At 40.1% G+C, this 22,546-nt stretch overlaps 1 protein-coding gene across 2 annotated transcripts; it reads right to left on the bottom strand.

Annotated features, from left to right (window-relative positions):
- Positions 1–419: 419 nt before the first annotated feature.
- LOC129702640 (superoxide dismutase [Cu-Zn]-like) lies at positions 420–22,546 on the bottom strand. Of its 2 annotated transcripts, XM_055644491.1 has the most exons (6): positions 22,290–22,546; positions 17,276–17,369; positions 14,565–14,634; positions 12,390–12,461; positions 7,953–8,070; positions 420–2,123 (listed from the first exon to the last, which is right to left on the bottom strand). In XM_055644491.1, exons 1-6 carry the CDS (start codon positions 22,401–22,403, stop codon positions 2,004–2,006), a joined length of 588 nt encoding a protein of 195 aa, XP_055500466.1. In that variant the 5' UTR covers positions 22,404–22,546; the 3' UTR covers positions 420–2,003. The 2 variants fall into 2 exon arrangements, with proteins under 2 accessions (XP_055500466.1, XP_055500468.1); XM_055644493.1 differs by lacking the exon at positions 12,390–12,461 and having other exon boundaries at positions 22,290–22,541.

The raw sequence follows: 22,546 nt of genomic DNA, 5'->3' as shown, positions 1-22,546 counted from the left end.
TAAAATATGATTAGAGGGCAGGTCACAAATCTCCCTGAATTTGCGTATCAGGACATTCGGGTCGTCAGCTGTTTCTGCGGGGATCAGTACCTGATCGTCCTCACCCAGGACCGCTAGGGAGTACCGGAAAGTCCTCGCTCTTCTCATGGCATCGGGGCAGGCAAGGTTGAGTAGAAGAGAGGCCTTGACTTCATCTGGTTCGTTGCGATGCGCGATGTTCATGTAGTGGCGGTAGTCCAATTCGAAAGTAGCCCAGCGCTCAGCGATATCCGAATCGAAGATGAGCTGGGCAGGCTTTCGGCAAGAGGAAGCCATCGTCAAAATGAAAATAAAAACGTAATGAAAGAAATAAAAACCGGTAAACAGGAGACGCGAGTAGTCTCTATCTGACACCATGTAAATGAGACATTACACACGTGTGACTTTGAAATAGTCTTTAATACATACTCAGACTTAAACAACACATAAGTAGTGGCTGGCTCCAGTCTGCTACTGAACCGCGCAGAGGGAAAAGTGGGTGTTATGATAAATGATACCTAAGGTGGGATTAGTGGTGCTGAGGTAGCTATATGATTGGTTGCATGCATAAACCATCTACAGGATGGTATTGCAAATCTATAAAACGGAGACTGGCAGAATCACCTTGTAATGAATTAAAACATAGAAGCTCAATTCAACAACCTTGGCAGCTGCAGATAAAATCATGTTTCCCTTGGGGGTGTGGGCAAATATCATGCTCCAGCAATTGCAAATCTTTCTTGAATTATTCTGGTGAACTGTAGCCACTGAAGGTGCTCAAAGTGTCATTCCAACCCAACATCAAGAAACAACAATGCTATCTCCCTGCTTTTCCAAATAGTCTTCCTCACCATCCTTTGAAAATATGAAAGAGGAAAGGGAGGCCAAGGCAGAGTGGCAATGCCATTTCAGGTGAGAGTTAAGAATCACATATAAACCAAACCAGATTAAAAAGTGGTCAATTTTGAAGAACATTTGCAAATCCGACGAGTTTGAACAACAATCCTTAAATTTTATTTTCTCAATTCTAATGTTTTCAGTTCCAGATTAATTTAACAAACTCAAATTCTTTAGCTGCAGAAATTGGATTCATATGCCTGTTGATCAATAATATGATCCCTAGATTCTAGCTGATTTTGTTAATCACTCTGCTACTAATCCCTTCCTATTAACGCCCGTTGTGGATCTGCACTGCAGCACCATGTCAAGTCATAAAGTCATGGAGCCATTAAACAAAAAAGCAGGTCTGGTGCCCCAGTGATACAGGCCGATTATAAAGTGCCCATTTCCAGCAATCCCATTTTTATTCTTCCACATTCCCATCAACTCCTCCCTGATTCCACCATTCACCAAATTAGTAGAAAACAATTACGGTGACTAATTAACATACCATCCTATGCATCCTTGGGATATTGGAGGAAAGTGAAGCATTTGGAGGCACAAAGATAACTTAAAATTCCATATATAGATAACTTTGGAGGTCAGAATTAAACCTGGGTCACTGGACTTGTGAAACTAGCTGTGTTGCAATTTTAACCTATGTAACAGAACCCCCATCAATCCTTCTTATGTGCTGCACCATAGCATTGACCAACCCAGTGGTCTTTGGAGAAAATTTAAACTGCTGACCATTTCATTTTAGATAAAAGGAGGGAGCCAAGTACATAAATTAGCAAGTAGTACAGCATGAGATCCAGGATTAAAATTCTACATCAATATTAGCCATGCATTCAAGGTCTAAACTAAAACAAAATCAATTTTAATTATGTTTCGTACAACAAACAAAGTTACATTTCTTTCATTGAGACAGCCAAACAGCAACATATAATTTAAAAGCAAACTGAAACAAATCAGTAACAGGAACAATTTTCCATGCATCAACCTAGATTAATGAATAATAAATGCAAATTCAAAATGCTTACTGACATTGCCTTACTGTTAATTCAGATTCCTGCTTAAAATTTTGTGCTGCAGTATTAAATTCTTTAATTGGCAACAACTTCACCTATTCCAATGACGCCCCAGGCTAAACCTGTTGTAGCATTCCCTGTTGCAAGGCTCTCTTCATTTACTCCTTTACCCAGATCATCTTCTTCCGCCCGAATCTGCAAAATGTAAAAATGTTAGAACGTAACTTTAAGGAACATTTAGTCTTAACCGTCAGATGTAACATGCATTATTTAGATGAGTTTAAGCTTTCGGAGAGGCCATTCAATTAATCGATTAATGTTCTCCAATTGTATATTCTCATTTTTTTGGATAATCAATTAAAAAAAACAATTTCTTCCCCTGACTGAGATGAGGGGAGAATATATCAAACGAAATGTTCATCTTACACTTGTAATGTCAGCATTTAAACTTTGCATGTTATGCTGATTACAGAGACCTTATCTCTGACAACGAAATAAAATGCCTGTGTAAATTGGAATTTTTGTTGAAATAAACTAAATTTTTCTTTAAATATTAGAGCAATCATGTTTTTAAATCAGAACATGTCAGTCTTTCATACCTGGTTGAAAATGGGCACACTGTATTCCCAAAGTAGTGTCCCTCTAAGACTAAGGTCATTAATTAAACAATGATTCAGGTCACATGCCGATGCCTTAATAAAGAAATGTATTTGCACAATTGCGTTATCAAGTAAAATCATACTCATTTTTGTACAATTTCGTACAATTACACTCAGTATTAATTAAACAGTGCTACAACAATAAATGTAGATTTTTTTTTAATGTTCAATCCATAGAAACTATTAAAGGATTAACAAACTGCTAAATCTGATGCAAAGCACATAAACTTATGCTTAGTAACTCAAATTAATTTAGCTTGATCACAGCATATTAAGTAATTTGCTATTTTTCTTGAATTTCAGCGAAGTTCAAAATAAAATTAATTCTCTTCAATTAGGTAGTTCTGAATATATGATAGTTTTAGGCCTGTGTGATTGAAAACCACGATATAAAGACAGTTGTGCAAATGGAGAAAGGGGGATGGGAGGTAGGTAGAGATAATTTTCCTGCAGGATTTTCAATAATAAATGTTTTTTCAAACACAAAAGGTTTATTTTTGTTACTGCCAGCTAAACATTAAAAGGCTGTATGTCATATCATTTAATAGAGTATTTTTGTACAAATGTAAGTACAAGTTATTGCTCGTCAATTTCAATGGCTACCTCTGATGAAAGTATTTGCTTTTAAGATGAATTGTGTGCGATTACTATGGGAAGATTACATGGAAATTAGGTCCCCTACCATCCTCTGAAGAAGACTGAAATGCCGGACTTCTAGGGTGATTATCTCTGGATTGCTTCTAGTACCTCGTGCTAGTAAGGACAGGAACAGGGAGATAGGGGATCTGAATGTTTGACTGAGGGGCTGGAGCAGGGAGCAAGGATTAGATTTATAGACCACTGGGATCTCTTCTGGGTTAGGGGTGACCTGTACAAAAGAGACTGGTTACACCTTAACTGGAGGGGGACCGACATTCTGGCAGGCAGGTTTGCTCGGGCCACACGTGTGGGTTTAAACTAAATAGTGGCGGGGGGAAGGATTGACAAATTGGGAGTATAAAGGTGGAGTTGAAGGGGAAGTGACTACAGTAAATGTAGGATGCATTGGTGATAATCATGGATGCATTGGTGATAATTTTCCAATGTTCTATGGACTCAGGATCAGTTCCTATGGATTGGAGGGTAGCTAATGTTATCCCACTTTTTAAGAAAGACGGAAGAGAGAAAACAGGGAATTATAGGCCAGTTAGCCTGACATCGGTGGTGGGGAAGATGCTGGAGTCAATTATAAAAGATGAGATAGCCGAACATTTGGATAGCAGTAACAAGATCGATCCGAGTCAGCATGGATTTACGAAGGGGAATTCATGCTTGACTAATCTTCTGGAATTTTTTGAAGATGTAACTAGGAAAATGGACAAGGGAGAGCCAGTGGATGTAGTGTACCTAGACTTCAAAGTAACATTAGCAAATTTGCAGATGACACAAAGCTGGGTGGCAGTGTGAACTGTGAGGAGGATGCTATGAGAATGCAGGGTGACTTGGACAGGTTGGGGGAGTGGGCAGATGCATGGCAGATTAAGTTTAATGCATATAAATGTGAGGTTATCCACTTTGGTAGCAAAAACAGGAAGGCAGATTACTATCTAAATGGCGTCAAGTTGGGGAAAAGGGGAAGTACAACGGGATCTTGGGGTCCTTGTACATCAGTCAATGAAAGTAAGCATGCAGGTACAGCAGATAGTGAAGAAAGCGAATGGCATGTTGGCCTTTATAACAAGAGGAATCGAATATAGGAGCAAAGAGGTCTTTCTGCAGTTGTACAGAGCCCTAGTGAGACCACACCTGGAGTATTGTGTGCAGTTTTGGTCCCTCTAATTTGATGAAGGACATTCTTGCTATTGAGGGAGTGCAGCACAGGTTTACAAGGTTAATTCCCGGGATGGCGGGACTGTCATATGCTGATAGAATGGAGCAGCTGGGCTTGTACACTCTGGAGTTTAGAAGGATGAGAGGGCATCTCACTGAAACATATAAGATTGTTAATGGTTTGGACACGCTAGAGGCAGGAAACATGTTCCCGATGTTGGGGGAGTCCAGAACCAGGGGCCACATTTTAAGAATAAGGAGTAAGCCATTTAGAATGGAGACAAGGAAACACTTTTGCTCACAGAGAGTGGTGAGTCTGTGGAATTCTCTGCCTCAGAGGGCAGTGGAGACGGGTTCTCTGGATGCTTTCAAGAGAGAGCTAGATAGGGCTCTTACAAATAGCGGAGTCAGGGGATATGGGGAGAAGGCAGGAACGGGGTACTGATTGGGGATGATCAGCCATGATCACATTGAATGGCAGTGCTGTCTCGAAGGTCCGAATGGCCTACTCCTACACCTATTGTCTACTGTTTAAATCCAAGACAGCATTTTTCCTGTTTGTTCATTTCCAAAATAACTTTTAAGTGATTCTCTCATTCCAAATTGAAATCTTCATTACAACCGATTTGGCCTGCATAATGCAAATCATTTTCCTAATTTATTACCCGTGTATTATATATAATTTATGGAGACATGCATTAGAACAGCACTAGCTGTAACTCATAGGATTCCTGTTTACCTATTATTAGATTGAAATGTCAGCATTCACAAGGTAATTGTAACTCAACACTATGTGAAATATGAAAATGCTTATAACACTGGATAAATTGGTAATGGCATTCAGAGTAAATAAGGACAGCTATGACAAAATTAACATTTGTTTCTATGCTGTACTGTACTGTTTTTTGTTCTTTCATCTTAAAAATTCTTATCGTTTACAAATAAAACCAACCCATTCAATAAATAATGGATCTGAAGATAAGGTGTACAGATATTACTAAAACAGAGTTTTGTAAATGTTTGTTCTCGGGTCATTAGACCATTTGATACTCCTCCCAATTTTTATTTATTTAGACTGCTAATCTAATTGCCATTGCACAATTTACCATATGCTAAATGTTAAACCCAAGTGCTGGAGTTAAAACCAGGAGTGCAGATCATTGAAAATACAAGATAACATTCACTCTGTGTTGCAGTATGCCATTCAAATTTGAGCAAACATAACCTGTCACTTTTGACAAAAACTATATGGGCATTAAGAACTGGTGAAAGTGGCTCCAAAGAATGCCAGGTATTATTCCCAACAGCCTGTTATCCTACATTCCCTCTTTCCTTCTTGCCTCTGTGTAGAAAGATTAAAAAGTATTTTATGGAAGAACGTACAAGGTTACTCTTGTTTGTGTGTCTACACTAACATGTATCTGTTTCCACGTCATTCAGCATAGTTAATGGAAAGACTGTTTGACTCATTTTTTTCTTGAATGTTATCACACAGTGGGAAAAAGTAATGAAAGATAACCTGGCATGAAATGAGTCGATTGGATTTATAATAAAGTTGAATGGAACAATCTGTCCACTTTGTATATTTAATATATATCATTTATAAAAAGTTATTGCTTATTTTGTGGGCACAATTTGGGAGATAACTATTTTGCATTATTGAAGCAAGGATCACTAATTATGATAGGCATCAATTATTTTTTTGCCATTTCCGAAGCCAACTCTCTCAGTACCTCAGTACCAGTTTGAAAAACACCATTAGTTTATCGAGGGACTCTGATTCCAGACAAGGGTTAACAAACAAAATCAGACTAGCAGGTTGTACAGAGATCCTTTGAAAGTGACAAGATTAGAAAATGCACTTTTCTACTTTCTGATTTACTGTTCACAAGAATTCTTCAAAATGATTGGGCATACAGTCAACTTGATGACATCAAAATTGCTGGATGACAGTCATACCCTAAAATTAAGGCTTCACTGCAGCCAAAGTCAGGAAATGGAAATATATGCCAAAGCGGTCACAGAAAATACTCTGCCAACAAGCACTGTTGCATTACCACGGAGTGCAAAATTTGTACATTAGAAAGATTAACCTGAAACTTATTTATAAAATAAACTAATATTATTTTGAATTGTTGCAAATTCATTTCATTTATCAATCCACTGGTAGCTGATAGATAAATCCGAGTTACCTGCTTTTTTCTATCCAGCTTCAAAGGGCTGATTAAATATGCAGATGTATTGCAATTGGATTTGGTTTACTTTTCAAAATATTCAAATTTTACAAAATTCACCATTTTAAATATTGTATAAATTTTAAGTTTAATATCCTGAAAAAAAGCATTAAAATATTTTATAAATAGCTAAAAAATTGAAAACTTTCAATTTGGAAATTCAAAAATGGAAAAATGGTTATTAATAGGAGGCACAATTCAAGTTCATTGAACAAGCAGTAGCATGGATAAACTGAATATTAAGAAATCATTAACATTATCTGTAACCACAAAACTGAAGCATACATTAAAGCATTTCATAAAATTATAATAAAAGATTTTCCTACTTTGGAGCAAAAAAAATCACAGGCGGTGAGTGCATAAATCCAAAATATAATCCTGTTTATGATGGTAGAATGTACATTCATACAAACTCCCTAGTTGTAATCAAGTTACCGCATTTAACAAACTGTGAAATAACTTTAAAAACTGATGATTTAAAAAATAAGATTGAATGGAGATGACTAATTACTTCATTCACCACACACTGGAGGATTAAAAAGTTGTATTGACAATAGTGAAATAGCTTTTTAAATGGTTCTGTTGATAAGGTGTTGAAATTCAACATACTGAACAAGGACTACCAAATTTAATGGAAAGAAATAAAATTGCAAATGCTTGAATCGGAAACAAAAAATGAAATGCTGGAAGAACTTAGTCAGTCAAGCAACATCTTTTCGATTGATGTTGCTCGATTGACTGAGTCCTTCCCAGCATTATGATTTTTGTACCAAGTTAAGATCCTGGTCTATTGGTCTGCACTGATTTGGTTCTGGCCAACTAATGGATGGTACAAGTAATGCCATAGTGCCTGGAATCTTGTGAGGAAAGGAAATCAAAGTATAATTTCCATTCCTGACCAATGAGTCTGATTGCATCAATGTTTTGTTGAGCATCAGATAAAGACAAAAATGAAAATAAACTGCACCTGATTATTGACAATGCTGTTTTTTTTAAATAATTTCTGCAATAATTAGTAGATATTTTGTTCATTTGGGAAGTGCAAAAAGCTTTAACAAAATAGTTAAGCAGATTCTGGCTGCACTGCTTTGTAGAATTAAATAGAGAGTTTAGTTACTGAGTTAATTTAAATAGAGTTAGTTATAGAGTTAATTTTATCTTTTGATTTATAGTTAAAGTTACGATAAAGCAAAAGGCACCTGCATACAAATTTGCTTTGAGGCACAAGAGACTGTTGTATTTGTTGCAACAGAGTGCACGGAGAATAGCTTGATATGAAATACTCTACCCAATGAGCAAATGCAGCCGCTTCTAATACCTACCACCAGAGCCCGGCCAATTATAGACTCAGTTCCTGAAAGACTAAGAAGATGATCTTCTACTTGAAACTCAGCCACACCTTCTTCATTAGCTTCAATATTACCAAGGTCTCCCACGTGCCTGGAATGTATTAGCAAAAGAGGTCTTAATAATACTTTCAAAACCTATTGTATTATGAAATCCTGTAAAGTTCACAACAATTGAAAGGGAAAGGATTCCAGCTGAATATCCCCTGTGCAGAATAATGCTAAAACATTTATATGATGACAGTTTGGAATAACTCCATTTATCTATTACATACTACAATTTCAACATTCCATTGGGGTTGATGAACAAAGTAAAAGCCCTGTCTCACGGTACGAGTTAATTCCAAGAGTTCTCCCGAGTTTGCCCTGATTCGAACTCGGAGATTTACGGTAATGGCCACTCGTTGGTATTCGTGGACATTTTTCATCATGTTGAAAATTCTTCACGAGTCTTCCCGTGCTTACCTGCCGTTAGCGAGTCTTCCCGAGTACCTGCCGTTAGCACTAAGAGACGTCCCCGAGCTCCGACGTACCCACTACATTCATTCTCCGTGCTTACCACGAGTTCGATTTTTTTTTAACTCTGGGTGTAAACTACCCAAGCGAAATATGAGGTGCTGCTCCTCCAATTTGCAGTGGGACTCACTCTGGCCATGGAGGAGGCCCAGGATAGAAAGGTCGGATTCGGAATGGGAGGGGGAGTTGAAGTGCTGAGCCACCGGGAGATCAGGTTGGTTATTGCGAACTGAGCGGAGGTGTTGGGCGAAGCTATCACCAAGCCTAAGCTTGGTCTCACCGATGTAGAGCAGCTGACTGCTAGAACAGCGGATGAAATAGATGAGGTTGGAGGAGGTGCAGATGAACCTCTGCCGCGCCTGGAAAGACTGCTTAGGTCCTTGGATGGAGTTAAGGGGGGAGATAATGCGACAAATGTAGCATTTCCTGTGGTTGCAAGAGAAAGTACCAGGGGAGGGGGTGGTATGGGTTGGAAGGGAAGAATTGACCAGGGAGTTATGGAGGGAATGGTCTCTGCGGAAAGCCGACAGGGGAGGAGATGGGAAGATGTGGCCAGTGGTGGGATCTCGTTGGAGGTGGCAAAAATGTCATAGGATTATCTGTTGTACGTGATGGCTGGTAGGGTGGAAGGTGAGGACAAGGGGGACTCTGCCCTTGTTACAAGTGGGGGGATGGGGAGTGAGAGCAGAGTTTTGGGGTATAGAAAAGACCGTGGTGAGAGCCTCAACTATAGTATTGCATATTATGATGGTGTTTCATCCTTATTTTCATTATAAACTAAATCTTATTAATAATTTGATATGGTAAGAATGTTAAACTAATTTACAAAGTTTTTCTTTATTATAAAAATAAAGAATTTAAACTTCCCCAAAATAAGTCCCTTTCTTACTACTTAACTATATTATCTGACACAGTATGTTCTGGAAATGCTCAGTTTCAAGATTCATTGACTGCATGTATTCTGTTCTGAATCTGTTCTTCAGATTTCAATGAAATGGAATACATGGTTGAGTAGAGGGGTTGTTATATTTGGCTTGACGTGCAGCCCTGTCCCACGGTATGAGTTAATTCCAAGAGCTGAAACGTCACCCATTCCTTCGCTCCATAGATGCTGCCTCACCCGCTGAGTTTCGCCAGCATTTTTGTCTACCTTGGATTGTTCCAGCATCTGCAGTTCCTTCTTAAAAATCATATTATGCAAAATCACATATTTATTTGCATTTAGTACAAGCTTGAAATGGTAGAAATTGTACAAAAACGGTATATGTTAAACAGACGAAGAAAGAGATCTGTTTAAAACAGACTATTCCAATTGGAATTGTGGAGCTAAGTCCATAATACCAGAAATGTTGCAATCATTTTTACATAAGTCTGAACATTGGAACAAACCTAAATAAACAACACCTGTAAAACGCACAGCCTTACGTCCTATTCCCATGTTAAATTCCCCAAGAACCAATGGATTCATCTGACATTGTTGCTCAACGAATAATTCAATATCCTATGAAAGCTATTGTGTCTTGTGATGAAATTCAGCTCCCACCTCTTCAATGGATCAAATAGGCAACAATATGAAAATAAGAAATGCTGGAAATCTGAAAAAAAAAGAGGGTGGTGTATGGAACGAGCTTCGAGAGGAAGTGGCAGAAGAGGGTTCAGTTATGTCACTTGGAGAGTGATGTGGAAAGGAAAGGTGTACTGGAATATGAGCCAGGCACAGGCACAGGAAGCAGGTCTTATACAATTTTGTAGGCATGTCCAAGTTGGGGCAAGATCCTGTTTCTGTGTTGCACAGCTAGATTACTCTTGGATTCTAAACAGGCAGAACACACGGCTGGTGATGAGACCCTACAATTGCTGTCGGCAGTCATTCGGCTGGCCGGATAAACAACACAACACCCCTCTCAAGATATGCGACGAACTAGGTTCGCGATGAACTAGTAGTACACGACGGAATTATTGTCAAGGGCCACAAGGCAGTGGTCCCAGCAGCCCTCCGGGACAAATACTTTGACGACATTCACAGGGGCCACCCTGGCGTGGAGGCAACCCTCCAAAGGACACAAAGCATGTTTTACTGGCCCGGAATGACCAAATACATACGAGAATTAAAGCGAAGGTTGCGCCGTCTGCAAAAGCCTGAAGCCACATCAGCAAAAGCAGCCTTTACTGCCACACCCAGCACCCCCTCTCCCGTGGTCCACGTTAGCCACCGACATCTTCTTCCGGTGAAGGAACCGCGTCCTGCGACTCCTTATCCTGATGTCTCGCGTTTCGTATATCCTCCCACAGTCGGCCCCACGTCTCCACTGTCACCTATCGTTCCCACTGCGGTCTCCCCACAGCGTTTGACCTATCTCGCCTATCTCGTCACCTTCCCTGCCTGTCAGGCCGCCGGCCATTTCCCGATTTCCCTCCCCGATATCTTCTCCAGTGAAAGGAGGTGAGGCGGACTCGTACTACACACAGGCCGGAAGGGTTTGCAGGCCACCCGTTAGATATGGCGATTTTGTGTAATTCTGCAAATGTATTATTAACATTCCACCTATATTGCTTAGCCACCGATGCTTCTTTTGTTTCTACAAGGAAGGATGTAGATTGGCTATTTCATACTAGCCAATTATAGTGTTTGTTAGTAGTAACTCCGCCTAGTATGTGCTTCATCTTTGCTTCATATTATCAAGAGCCTGCTTACGCTAGTTAGAATGAATAGCAGCTCGGATGTGTGATGACTGCAGATCCTTGCTGTATGAAGATTTAATAAATATGTGTTGTATCTTGATGTGTGTTCGAGTCAACTCATTACAGATCAAATAGGCAACAGGACTAGAAGGGTCGAGATGGCCTGTTTCCGTGCTGTAATTGTTATATGGTTAATATGAAAATAAGAAATGCTGGAAATCTGAGTGGTGTATGGAACCAGCTCCGAGAGGAAGTGGCAGAAGAGGGTTCAGTTATGTTATTTAAAAGACACTTGGAGAGTGACGTGGAAAGGAAAGGTGTACTGGAATATGAGCCAGGCACAGGCACAGGCAAGCGGGTTTTATATTATTTGGTAGGCATGTCCAAGTTGGGGCAAGATCCTGTTTCTGTGTTGCACAGCTAGATTACTCTGGGACTCTAAACAGGTTTGTGCCTATGGCATGGAATTTCAGTGTCACGTGAATGTATTCCTATTGCTCTCCTTCATTATGATGGAAATCCATTTGCCTATAGCCAACTACAGATGACTGCACCTTCCAAAAATAATGCAATAGGTGTGCTTCCAAAAAATCTTTTTACCTTGTATAACAACCATATAACATTACAGCATGGAAACAGGCCATCTCGGCCCTACAAGTCCGTGCCGAACAAATGTTTTTTCCCCTTAGTCCCACCTGCCTGCACTCATACCATAACCCTCCATTCCCTTCTCATCCATATGCCTATCCAATTTATTTTTAAATTATACCAATGAACCTGCCTCCACCACTTCCACTGGAAGCTCATTCCACACCGCTACCACTCTCTGAGTAAAGAAGTTCCCCCTCATATTACCCCTAAACTTCTGTCCCTTAATTCTGAAGTCATGTCCTCTTGTTTGAATCTTCCCTATTCTCAAAGGGAAAAGCTTGTCCACATCAACTCTTGTACAACAAATATTTTAGTACTCGTACTTTACACCCACCCGATTTATCTATGATTGGCTGTCATACACCCTAACAACCCTAAGCAACAGCACGGATGATTAGCACTTATCAAAGACTTACTTTCGTAAATATTTGTCTCAATACTTTTTGTCCACAATGACAAACAAATGAATACATTATTTTCCTGGCTTACAGTGAGCAAATAAAATAGTTGTACCCTGGCAATTTAGTGAATACACCATTCAAAATAGAAAATGTAGTCTTTTACCTGGCACTGAGTAAAATGCGATTGGTCTTCAAATATTCTCCAAGATAAAAAGTACCTAAATGTGATCCCATACTGCAACAAATGAATTGCCAGCATGACCTTTTACAGAAAAATCATAAACATTCTGTTTTTGATTTTTAATACAAACTAGACGACCTGTGAACCCATAGATGCTGCTGCACCCGCTGAGTTTCTCCAGCTTTTTTGTGTGACCTGTGAACCTGTTGGGTCTCCGTTATGATGCCAGTCAAGTACACACGGAAATATTAGATCAAAATGGCAAAATGACAAATGAAAATGGCGCCAGGCCCAGCAACCCTTCCCCAACTGTGCACGCGGGGCTGATGGGCTCGGCAAGTAGGAGCGCACTGCGCAGGCGCGACTGCCACGTTGAAACTTGTCCCATTCACAGTATAAAGTTCATTAAAGTTTTTAAAGTGATTTACTTTTTAAAATATAACAAAACTTGATACTGCACACCACAGGCGAATGGTGAGGTAAGGCGCCCCTAAAATTATTGCGCTATTGTGTACATATAGATTAAGCCTAATCTTTCCACCTTATTATCCCCTAGGAGTTTCTCATTTTTTAAAAATCATCAATTGTGATTTTTTTTGGACAATATAAAATTGCCAACGAGAAGGTATTGGCGGTCTAAAAGCACATTAAGATAGATAACTCTTAGGGCATAACAACATGCATCCTAGAATCTTGCGCATTATCTTTAGCCACAGGTGAAGAATGGAGGATCATTAATGTTGTACATTAGTTAAGAAAGGCAACAAGGACTAGTCAGGGAATTACAGGTACGTGAGCCTGACATCAATGGTGGGTAAATTATTGTAGGGTATTCTGAGGGACTCGATCTATCTGCATTTGCGTAGTCCGCATGGCTTTGTGCATGAGAAATTGTATCTCACAGATCTTAGTTTTTTGAAGGATCTTAGTTTTTTCCAAGAGGATTAATGAGGTCACAGTTATGGACTTTGTCTATATTGACCTCAGAAAGGCCTTTGAGAAGGTCCCTCGTGATAGGCTAGTCTGGAAAGTTAGATTGCATGGGATCCAGGGAGGGCTAACGCATTGGATAAATAATTGGGTTGATGGTAAGAAGCAGAGTGTGATGGCGGAATGTTGTTTTTTTGGACTAGAAAAAACGTGTAACTACTGGTGTGCCACAGAGATCAATGCTGGGTCCATTTTCGCTTGTCATTAATATCAATGATTTGGATGACAATATGCATGGAATGGTGAGTACGGTTGCAGATTGCAACAAAATAGATTGTATCATAAACAATTAAAAAGTTAAGAAATTCAGCAAAATCTTGATCAGCTGGATAGGTGAGTTGAGGAATGGTAATTGACATTTAATTCAGATAAGTACAAGATGTAACATTTTGGAAAGTAAAACTAGGGTAAGGCTTGCATAGTGAAAGGTAGGGCCTGGGGAGTGTTGTAGCAAAGAGTACACGTTCATAATTCCCTGAACATGGCATAATTGGCGGACAGTGTAGTAAATAGGGCATTTGGTACTCAGGCTTTCATCAGTCACAGTATTGAATACAAGAGTTGTGATGTTATGTGGCAGTTCTACATGGCAATGATGAAGCTGCACTTAGTATGGTTATGATCACCCATACTGCCCTTAGTATGGTTATGGTTATTAGGAAATATGCCATTAAGGTGGAAAGAGAGCAAAGTAGATTTGAGAATATTGCCAGGACTCAATGGTGTGAGATATAGCTAGATGTTGGTCTCGCCAGGACTTTGTTCCTTGGAGTGTGAAAGACTGAGGAATGACCTTAATGAGATGTATAAAATCATGAGGGACATAAAACAAGGTGAATTGTATCCCCCCTCCCCCCAAGAAAGTGGTATCAACAACTGGAAGACATAGGTTTAATATGAGAGGGAAAAAATATAAAGGGGTCCTGAAGAATAATTTCTTCACATAGAATGATGTATGTATGCAAAGAGCTGCAAGACAAAGTGGTTGAGACAGGTACAATTGCAACATTTAAGACATTTGGATACTTACATGGATAGAAAGGTTTTATGGGATATGGGCCAAATGTGGGCATTTGGAATATCGTAGATGTGCATCCTGGTTGACATGGACACGTGGGGCCAAAGGATATGTGCTGTATTACTCTAAGACTAACATATAACATTCACCTTACTTCATCTTGTTGCCCACCATGTGTCGTCTTTCGCGGATTGAAATGTGGTCCTATGCTGTGATAACCTAAAAGAAATATGTATAGTTATTTAATTAAGATTAAGTTTATTTAAATTACTTATTTTTACAGAAGGAAGATTGCACTCAGCATGAGAAGAAAACCTATACAAATACATTTTAAAGCATAGAAAAGAACAAATGCCCATTAAGGTATTATCTGAATGGTGGCCGATTAGGAAAAGGGGAGATGCAACGAGACCTGGGTGTCATGGTACACCAGTCATTGAAAGTAGGCATGCAGGTGCAGCAGGCAGTGAAGAAAGCGAATGGTATGTTAGCATTCATAGCAAAAAGGTTTGCGTATAGGAGCAGGGAGGTTCTGTTGCAGTTGTACAGGGTCTTGGTCAAGTCAAGTCAAGTCAAGTTTATTTGTCACATACACATACGAGATGTGCAGTGAAATGAAAGTGGCAATGCTCGCGGACTTTTGTGCAAAAAGACAAACAACCAAACAAACTATAAACACAATCATAACACACATATACCTTTACATAATAAATAATGGAAGGAAAAACGTTCAGTAGAGTTAGTCCCTGGTGAGATAGGCATTTACAGTCCGAATGGCCTCTGGGAAGAAACTCCTTCTCAACCTCTCTGTTCTCACCGCATGGCAACGGAGGCGTTTGCCTGACCGTAGCAGCTGGAACAGTCCGTTGCAGGGGTGGAAGGGGTCTCTCATGATATTGTTGGCTCTGGAGTTGCACTTCCTGATGTATAGTTCCTGCAGGGGGGCAAGTGAAGTTCCCATAGTGCGTTCGGCCGAACGCACTACTCTATGCAGAGCCTTCTTGTCCTTGGCAGAGCAATTCCCAAACCAGATGGTAATGTTCCCGGACAAGATGCTTTCCACTGCCGCTGCGTAGAAGCACTGGAGGATCCTCGGAGACACTCTGAATTTCCTCAATTGCCTGAGGTGGTAAAGGCGCTGCCTTGCCTTACTCACGAGTGCTGAGGTGTGTGATGCCCATGTCATATCCTCGGGGATGTGCACTCCCAGATATTTAAAACAGTTCACCCTATCCACAGGATCCCCATTTATCCTCAATGGAGTGTACATCCTCGGATGATGTGCCCTCCTAAAGTCCATTATCAGCTCCTTCGTTTTTTTGATGTTCAAGAGGAGGCTGTTATCCTGGCACCAGATTCAGTGCTAGATCAGCGAAATGCATTAAGATCCAGAGTGCTAGATCGGCCCGGTAGGCCTTCTCATCGTTGTCTGAGATTAGGCCCACCACCACAGTGTTCAGTGGGGAGACCACACCTGGAGTATTGCGTACAGTTTTGGTCTCCTAATCTGAGGAAGGACATTCTTGCCGTAGAGGGAGTACAGAGAAGTATCACCAGACTGATTCCTGGGATGTCAGGACTTTCATATGAAGAAAGACTGGATAGACTCGGCTTGTACTCGCTAGAATTTAGAAGATTGCAGGGGGATCTTATAGAAACTTCCAAAATTCTTAAGGGGTTGGACAGGCTAGATGCAGGAAGATTGTTCCCGATGTTGGGGAAGTCCAGAACAAGGGGTCACAATTTAAGGATAAGGGGGAAATCTTTTCGGACTGAGATGAGAAAAACATTTTTCACACAGTGGTGAATCTCTGGAATTCTCTGCCACAGAAGGTAGTTGAGGCCATACAAAAAAGCTGGAGAAACTCAGCGGGTGCAGCAGCATCTATGGAGCGAAGGAAATAGGCAACGTTTCGGGCTGAAACCCTTCTTCAGACCATTGGCTATATTTAAGAGGGAGTTAGATATAGCCCTTGTGGCTAAAGGGATCAGGGGGTATGGAGAGAAGGCAGGTACAGGATACTGAATTGGATGATCAGCCATGATCATATTGAATGGCGGTTCAGGCTCGAAGGGCCGAATGGCCTACTCCTGCACCTATTTTCTATGTAAGGTTACATTTGCCGACAATACTTTATCAACTAAAATGGGGATAATGTATAATGTCCCTGTTGTACAAACTTGGTGTCCACCTTATGATAAGGAATGGCATTTGATTTTGTGCACATAATTTATCTGATACTGTCCTTAAGTCCCTGGATTTTTTTTTCTGAAGAAAGTACACAACTTTTACTAAAGTACCTGTAGCTGCTGTGGTTTGTTTCCACTGCTCTTAAAAATAGTGTATCTGGCATATTAATAATTAGCCTTTCTTTAAGCTTTTTAATTGCCAATGAAACACACACAATTAATAATCATAAATGTATGTTCCTGAAATCAATGACTGATATTCAACTTGACCAATAAATGGACAAAATCTAGTAGATTGGTAATGAGATTTGTTTATTATTGTCACATGTACTGAGATACAGTGAAAAGTTGTGTTTGTGTGCTATGTAAACACCAAGTAGTCTAGAGAAGAGCAAACAACCTATTTATGGCTAGCAGAAACTAAATTGGACCAGCCACATAAAAATCATGGTCATAAAATCTGATTCTGATTATAATAGGCTATATTAGCAGCATGCTAAACATCACTCCAGATTATCAGATTCATTGATTTGTAATGAGGTGATGTAATCTTTGATGACTGGTTTACATTATTCTCAAATGCTTCAAAAATACAGTTAAAAGTTGTACATAAAGAACTAAGCTTGGATTAAAAGCAAGATATTAATAATACCCAGTACTTTGTCCATACCATTAAAAAGATTTCCAAAGGCACAAACATGTAACCCATGTTTTCCACGTGTCAAACCAGTAATAATTCCTTTTATTAATACTTTTCCATTTCCCTAAAGGGGAGACATTAAGTAAAAACGGTTACATGTGTTTTTTCCTCATAGGAAGCACAATTTAGAACATAGACGAATGTCTAGGAAAGAACTGCAGATGCTGGTTTAGTCTGAAGAAGGGTCTCGACTCGAAACATCACCCATTCCTTTTCTCCAGAGATGCTGCCCTTCCAGCTGAGTAACTCCAGCATTTTGTGTCTATTTTAGAACATAAGACATCCAAACTGTTGGCAATAAAATCTACCATAAACACCAAAGTACACAAAAAAATTGAACTAATTGAATTCCTAAATATTATCATTTCAGCAGCTAGACAAATGAGCTGACTAATCAATTTAACCAATGATGAGCAAGCGAACCAATAAATACTCCGTGGTATAAACCAGTATCTGCAGTTCCTTTTTATTGAAATGTCCCCTATCCATTTTCTCCAGAGATGCTGCCTGACTCGCTGAGTTATTCCAGCATTTTGTGTCCATCTTTGGTATAAACCAACACTTACAGTTCTTTTTATTACATTTTCACTGCTCCACTCACTGCAAAGTCTCTTCAGAGTATGGAGTGTGGCCAGGCTCCTTTTAAGTCTCATTTCCAATTATATGTAAACCTACAAGAAAACCAGTTGGAGAAGCACTTCGCAAGAAAAAATCATTTGCTGAAAAGTATCCACATGGGGTTGCCAGAAAGAAAACCACGGAGAAACTGAAGCACAAAATATCTAAGCTGTACAATGAGTTCAAACACAAACATCTTCATTATGTTCAAAAAATAAAAGAAATGCTTCTATTTTCAAGGACAGAAAATTGAAAATTCCCAGAAATCACCAGTCAGCAAATTAAGGATCTGAATGCAGCTCAGTGTATCTCTACTGCGTACGACATTGCGCTGATTGCCCTTCTCAACAAGTATGTGAATTCTGAAGACCCCAAAATAGTGGGGGGGTTTTAAATTGCAACCCCGTAAAGACCAAAGAAAAAAATAAATCTTGTCAGCATTTGTTGATTGCTGAAAAACAAAACAATGTTCATCACTCAGTCTCAAAAGGAGCAGGGGATTTGTTACTCTATTGCAAAAATCTGGATCATACTGTAATATCTTTTTGAAGAAGCAATCTGTGCACAATTGTTTCCATCTAAGATCAAAGAAAATAATCCAATCTTTACAGACTGTCAACAAAACAATGGAGAAAGAATCAAATCTCTGTCAGCACAGTGATCAAACAAGTAGTGTTGCTGCCAACAGTTCCAAATACCTGCTTTTGATTTCGAACTCAAGCGGTGCCCGTGTGGAGTGTGCATTCTTTTTTGATCACATGAATTTCCCCAGGGAAATTTCCCCAGAGAGAAGTCCCGATTATTTTTTCAGCCATCCTCACCACTCTCTGCACGGACTTCCAGTCGGAGGCTTTACAGTCCCCAAACCAGACAGAGATGCAACTGATCAGAATGCTCTCTATGGTTCCCCTGTAGAAAGTGGTGAGGACGGGATGGGGGAGGTGAGCTCTTCTCATCTGGTGCAGAAACTGCAACCGCTGCTGCGCTCTCTTAACTAATGATGTGATGTTATTTGATCAGGTCAGACAACTCACATCCATTGTGTATTTCTTAGAAAATGTCATGAAATCAAAAACTATAAGTACACTTAAAATGTCATAGATAACCAAATACTTTGTTTAATTGTTGTGAACTCATATTAACAGTGTATGCGTTCGAGCTGACAGAAGTACCTGTATTAACATAATTTATTTTTTGCTATTTGTGACATATATCCATAAAACAACTGGTATCTTCAGGAAGATATATACAGAGAGGGAATGAAAGTCAGGAAGATGATAGTAAAAATACCAAAGAATAAAATGTCAGGAAACAGAATATCCAAAGATTTGTGAACATCACTAAACATACTTTGTGTTAAAAATCTGGTGTGTGTCTCTACCCTGCTATTCATTTACAGAAAAAGGAATTAGATGTATTCTGGTTCTTGAATTTGTGACCAAATTTGAAGAAAAAAACCCCCACTCTTAATGACATTTGGGTTGCCAATTCCTGGGTGCTTCAAATTCCAGCCTTACTGCTACCACAGCACACTATGGTGAAAGCAGAGTTTGGACACCCCTCTCGATGGACATGAACCTCAGGATAAGATTGGACCCACAAACTGAACCAACAGGAAAGAAATTGAAGTTACAGTTTGCTGTCACAGTTTCAGAATTAGGTGCCATCTCTGGTGAGAGAAATAAGAAGGAACACAACAAGGACTTATTTTCATGCTGTATGGCTCTTTTACAGTTAACATTAGGATATCTGATTAATAAAGGTCATTTTTTAAATTACAAAGCAACTGCAAATAAAGCATGTCCATCACATGTTCTCCTTATGTGATATAACTGACTTGGATATAAATGTAAATGGTTAGTTAGTACATTTGCAGATGACACCTAGATTGTTGGAGTTGTAGACTGTGACTAGTGGCTGTCAAAGTAGACAGCAGTACATAGATCAGCAATGGAAATGGGCAGAGAAATGGCAGATGGAGTTTAATCCAGCAAGTGTGAGGTGTTACATTTTGGGAGGTCAAATGTCAGGTCAGGATGGAGTGTACAGTTAATGGTCAGACCCTGAACAGCATTGATGGACAGAGGGATCTTGGGGACTAAATCCATAGCTTCTTGAAACGTTCAAATTTGTAGATAAAGTGGTGAAGATGGTGTCTAGTATGCTTGCCTTCATTGGTCAGGGCATTGAGTATAAGAGTCAAGAAGTCATTATGCAGCTCCACAAGACTTGGTTGAGCCTCATTTGGAGTACTGCATGCAGTTCTGCTTGGTCTAATACAGGAAGGATGGGGAGGTTTTGGAGAGGGTGCAAAAGTTGTTTACCAGAATGTTGCCTTTAATTAGTTGGAATCTGCAACAAGGAGAAATTGGACAGATGGACTATTTTACTTGGAATCTTGCAGGCTTAGGAGAGACCTGATGGAGATATATAAAGTTATGAGAGGCCTATATAGGGTAGATAGTCAGAACCTTTTCCAGGATGAAAATGTCAAAGACTAGATGGCATAGCTTTAGGGTGAGAGGGGCAAAGTTTAAAAGATATAAGTGGGGCAAGTTTTTTTTTACATAAGGATAGTGGAAGCAGATACGATAGTGATGCTTAAGAAATTTTTAAATAGCCACATGAATATGCCGAGAATGGATGGGCATGGATCATGTACAGGCAAATGAGATTACTTACCTTGACATCATGTTCGGTCCAGACATTGTGGGAGCAAAATGTCTGTTCCTGTATTGTACTGTTCTTGAGATCTAGGTGCCACTAAATGCTATTGTTTATTGTCCATTCTTAATGGTGCTTGAGAAGCTGGTGGTAAGCCATCTTCTTGAATAGCTGTAGTCCTTCTGATAAAGTACTCCCACTGTGCTGTTGAGTAGGACGTTTAACCCCAGTGCCAATGAAAGAATTACAATATATTTCCAAGTCAGGCTGGCTGTGACTGGGAGGGAAACCCACGGTTGATGTTGTGCCCATGTATCAACTGACCTTGCCTTCTTGGCAGAAAAGTTTATAAAAGGTTATGGACTTTGAAAGATGCTGTCAGAAGTAGCCCTTACAAGTATTTTGTAGATGCTGCCGCTGCTGCTGCTGCTGCGTTTCGTTGTCTCTGTACTGTACACTGACAATGACAATAAATTGAATCATTTCATTTCATTTTTTTGCTAGCCCTTACAAGTATTTTGTAGATTCTCTGTTAGTGGATGGATGGATAACATGGTTAGGAAATCAAATTAGATACTGACCTTCTAAAGTCAGGGGATTCAACATAGAACTAGGGAGGTTATGCTCCAACTTTATAAAACCTTGGTTAAACCTCAGCTGGAGTCCTGCATGCAGTTCTGGTCTCCATGCTATAGGAAGGACATTATAACGCTGGAGAGAGTACAGAGAAGATTCAGCAGAATGCTGCCTGGAATGGACCAGTTCAGTTATAAGGAGAGACTGGAAAAGTGAGGTTGATTCTCGCTGGCACAGAGAAGATTAAGATAAGACATGATTGAGGTAGATCAAATTCTAAGGGGAAATTCTAAAGATTAAATTGTAAGATAGACTGCAGGAAATATGTTCCCATATCAGAAGTAGATAAAACTAGGGGACAAAAATATACCATTAAGTGGAAGAGATTTCGAAGAGATATGATGAAGATCTTCTTCATCAGAGTACCTGGAATGGACTGGTTGAAGGTGGGTCACAGACAACATTTAAGAAGTGTCCAGATTTAAAATGGACCTGAGGGGCAAAATTTTCACACAGAGGATGGTAGATATTTGCCAACGACAAATAGAAATAACTCAGGTAGGCAATTTGATCAATATGGACACAATGGGCCGAGAGATCCGTTTCCGCGCAGTGCGATTCCACGACAGCGCATTGCAGCCGATAAAGCACTTTCAGGTAGACATCTTAAATTAACGGTATCTTCAAATATATCTCCCATTTCCGTTTGGTGTCCCAAGTATATCAAATAGACATTCCGATACATACATAAAAACTGATTGATTTTCCTTACCGAAACGGGTAACCGTTACGGATCCACCAGATAATTTTATTTAACAAACCCGGATTGTAAGCAGTGACAGTTCGGTTTAATCTCCGTAACGGGAAGGGCCCACGCCGGGCCTTGAGTTTTCACTGATCACGGGCGGTTCTGAGGGAAAACGGGCGTGTTTGGCGCCCAGGCCGCGATCTCAACCGCCGGGGAAGGAATGGTGGGCAGGCGGGCGGGGATAGGGAAGACCGGCCGGGGAAGGGAAGATCGGCCGGGGACGAGGGAAAGGCGTCCGGGGAGGGGAAGATCGACCGGGGGAGGGAAGGGTGGCCGCCCGCGGCTCGGGCCTATCTGCCCGCCACCGGTTCAACCCACCTGCGATTCAAAAGCAACGCTTCCAACAACACCGCTGACGATGTTTTCTAAGTCATGGGGATGAGTATAGACGTCGTGCTCATCCTTCAGTATACAAACGGCTTTTATTTCCATGTTTTTAAGTGACCTGTTCGGTTAAGAGGATATTGAGCACCTTCACCTTACGTCCCATCCCTTGGTGCCCAGAGAGAGACGGGTCGGCGCTGCATTCTGCACAAGCCACGCTCCGGGAATATATACATGTCCAGTGATCTCCC

The sequence above is a fragment of the Leucoraja erinacea genome, chromosome 13 (assembly GCF_028641065.1).
Source record: "Leucoraja erinacea ecotype New England chromosome 13, Leri_hhj_1, whole genome shotgun sequence".
NCBI lineage: Eukaryota > Metazoa > Chordata > Chondrichthyes > Rajiformes > Rajidae > Leucoraja > Leucoraja erinaceus.
This window is presented reverse-complemented; position numbering and strand designations above follow the sequence as displayed.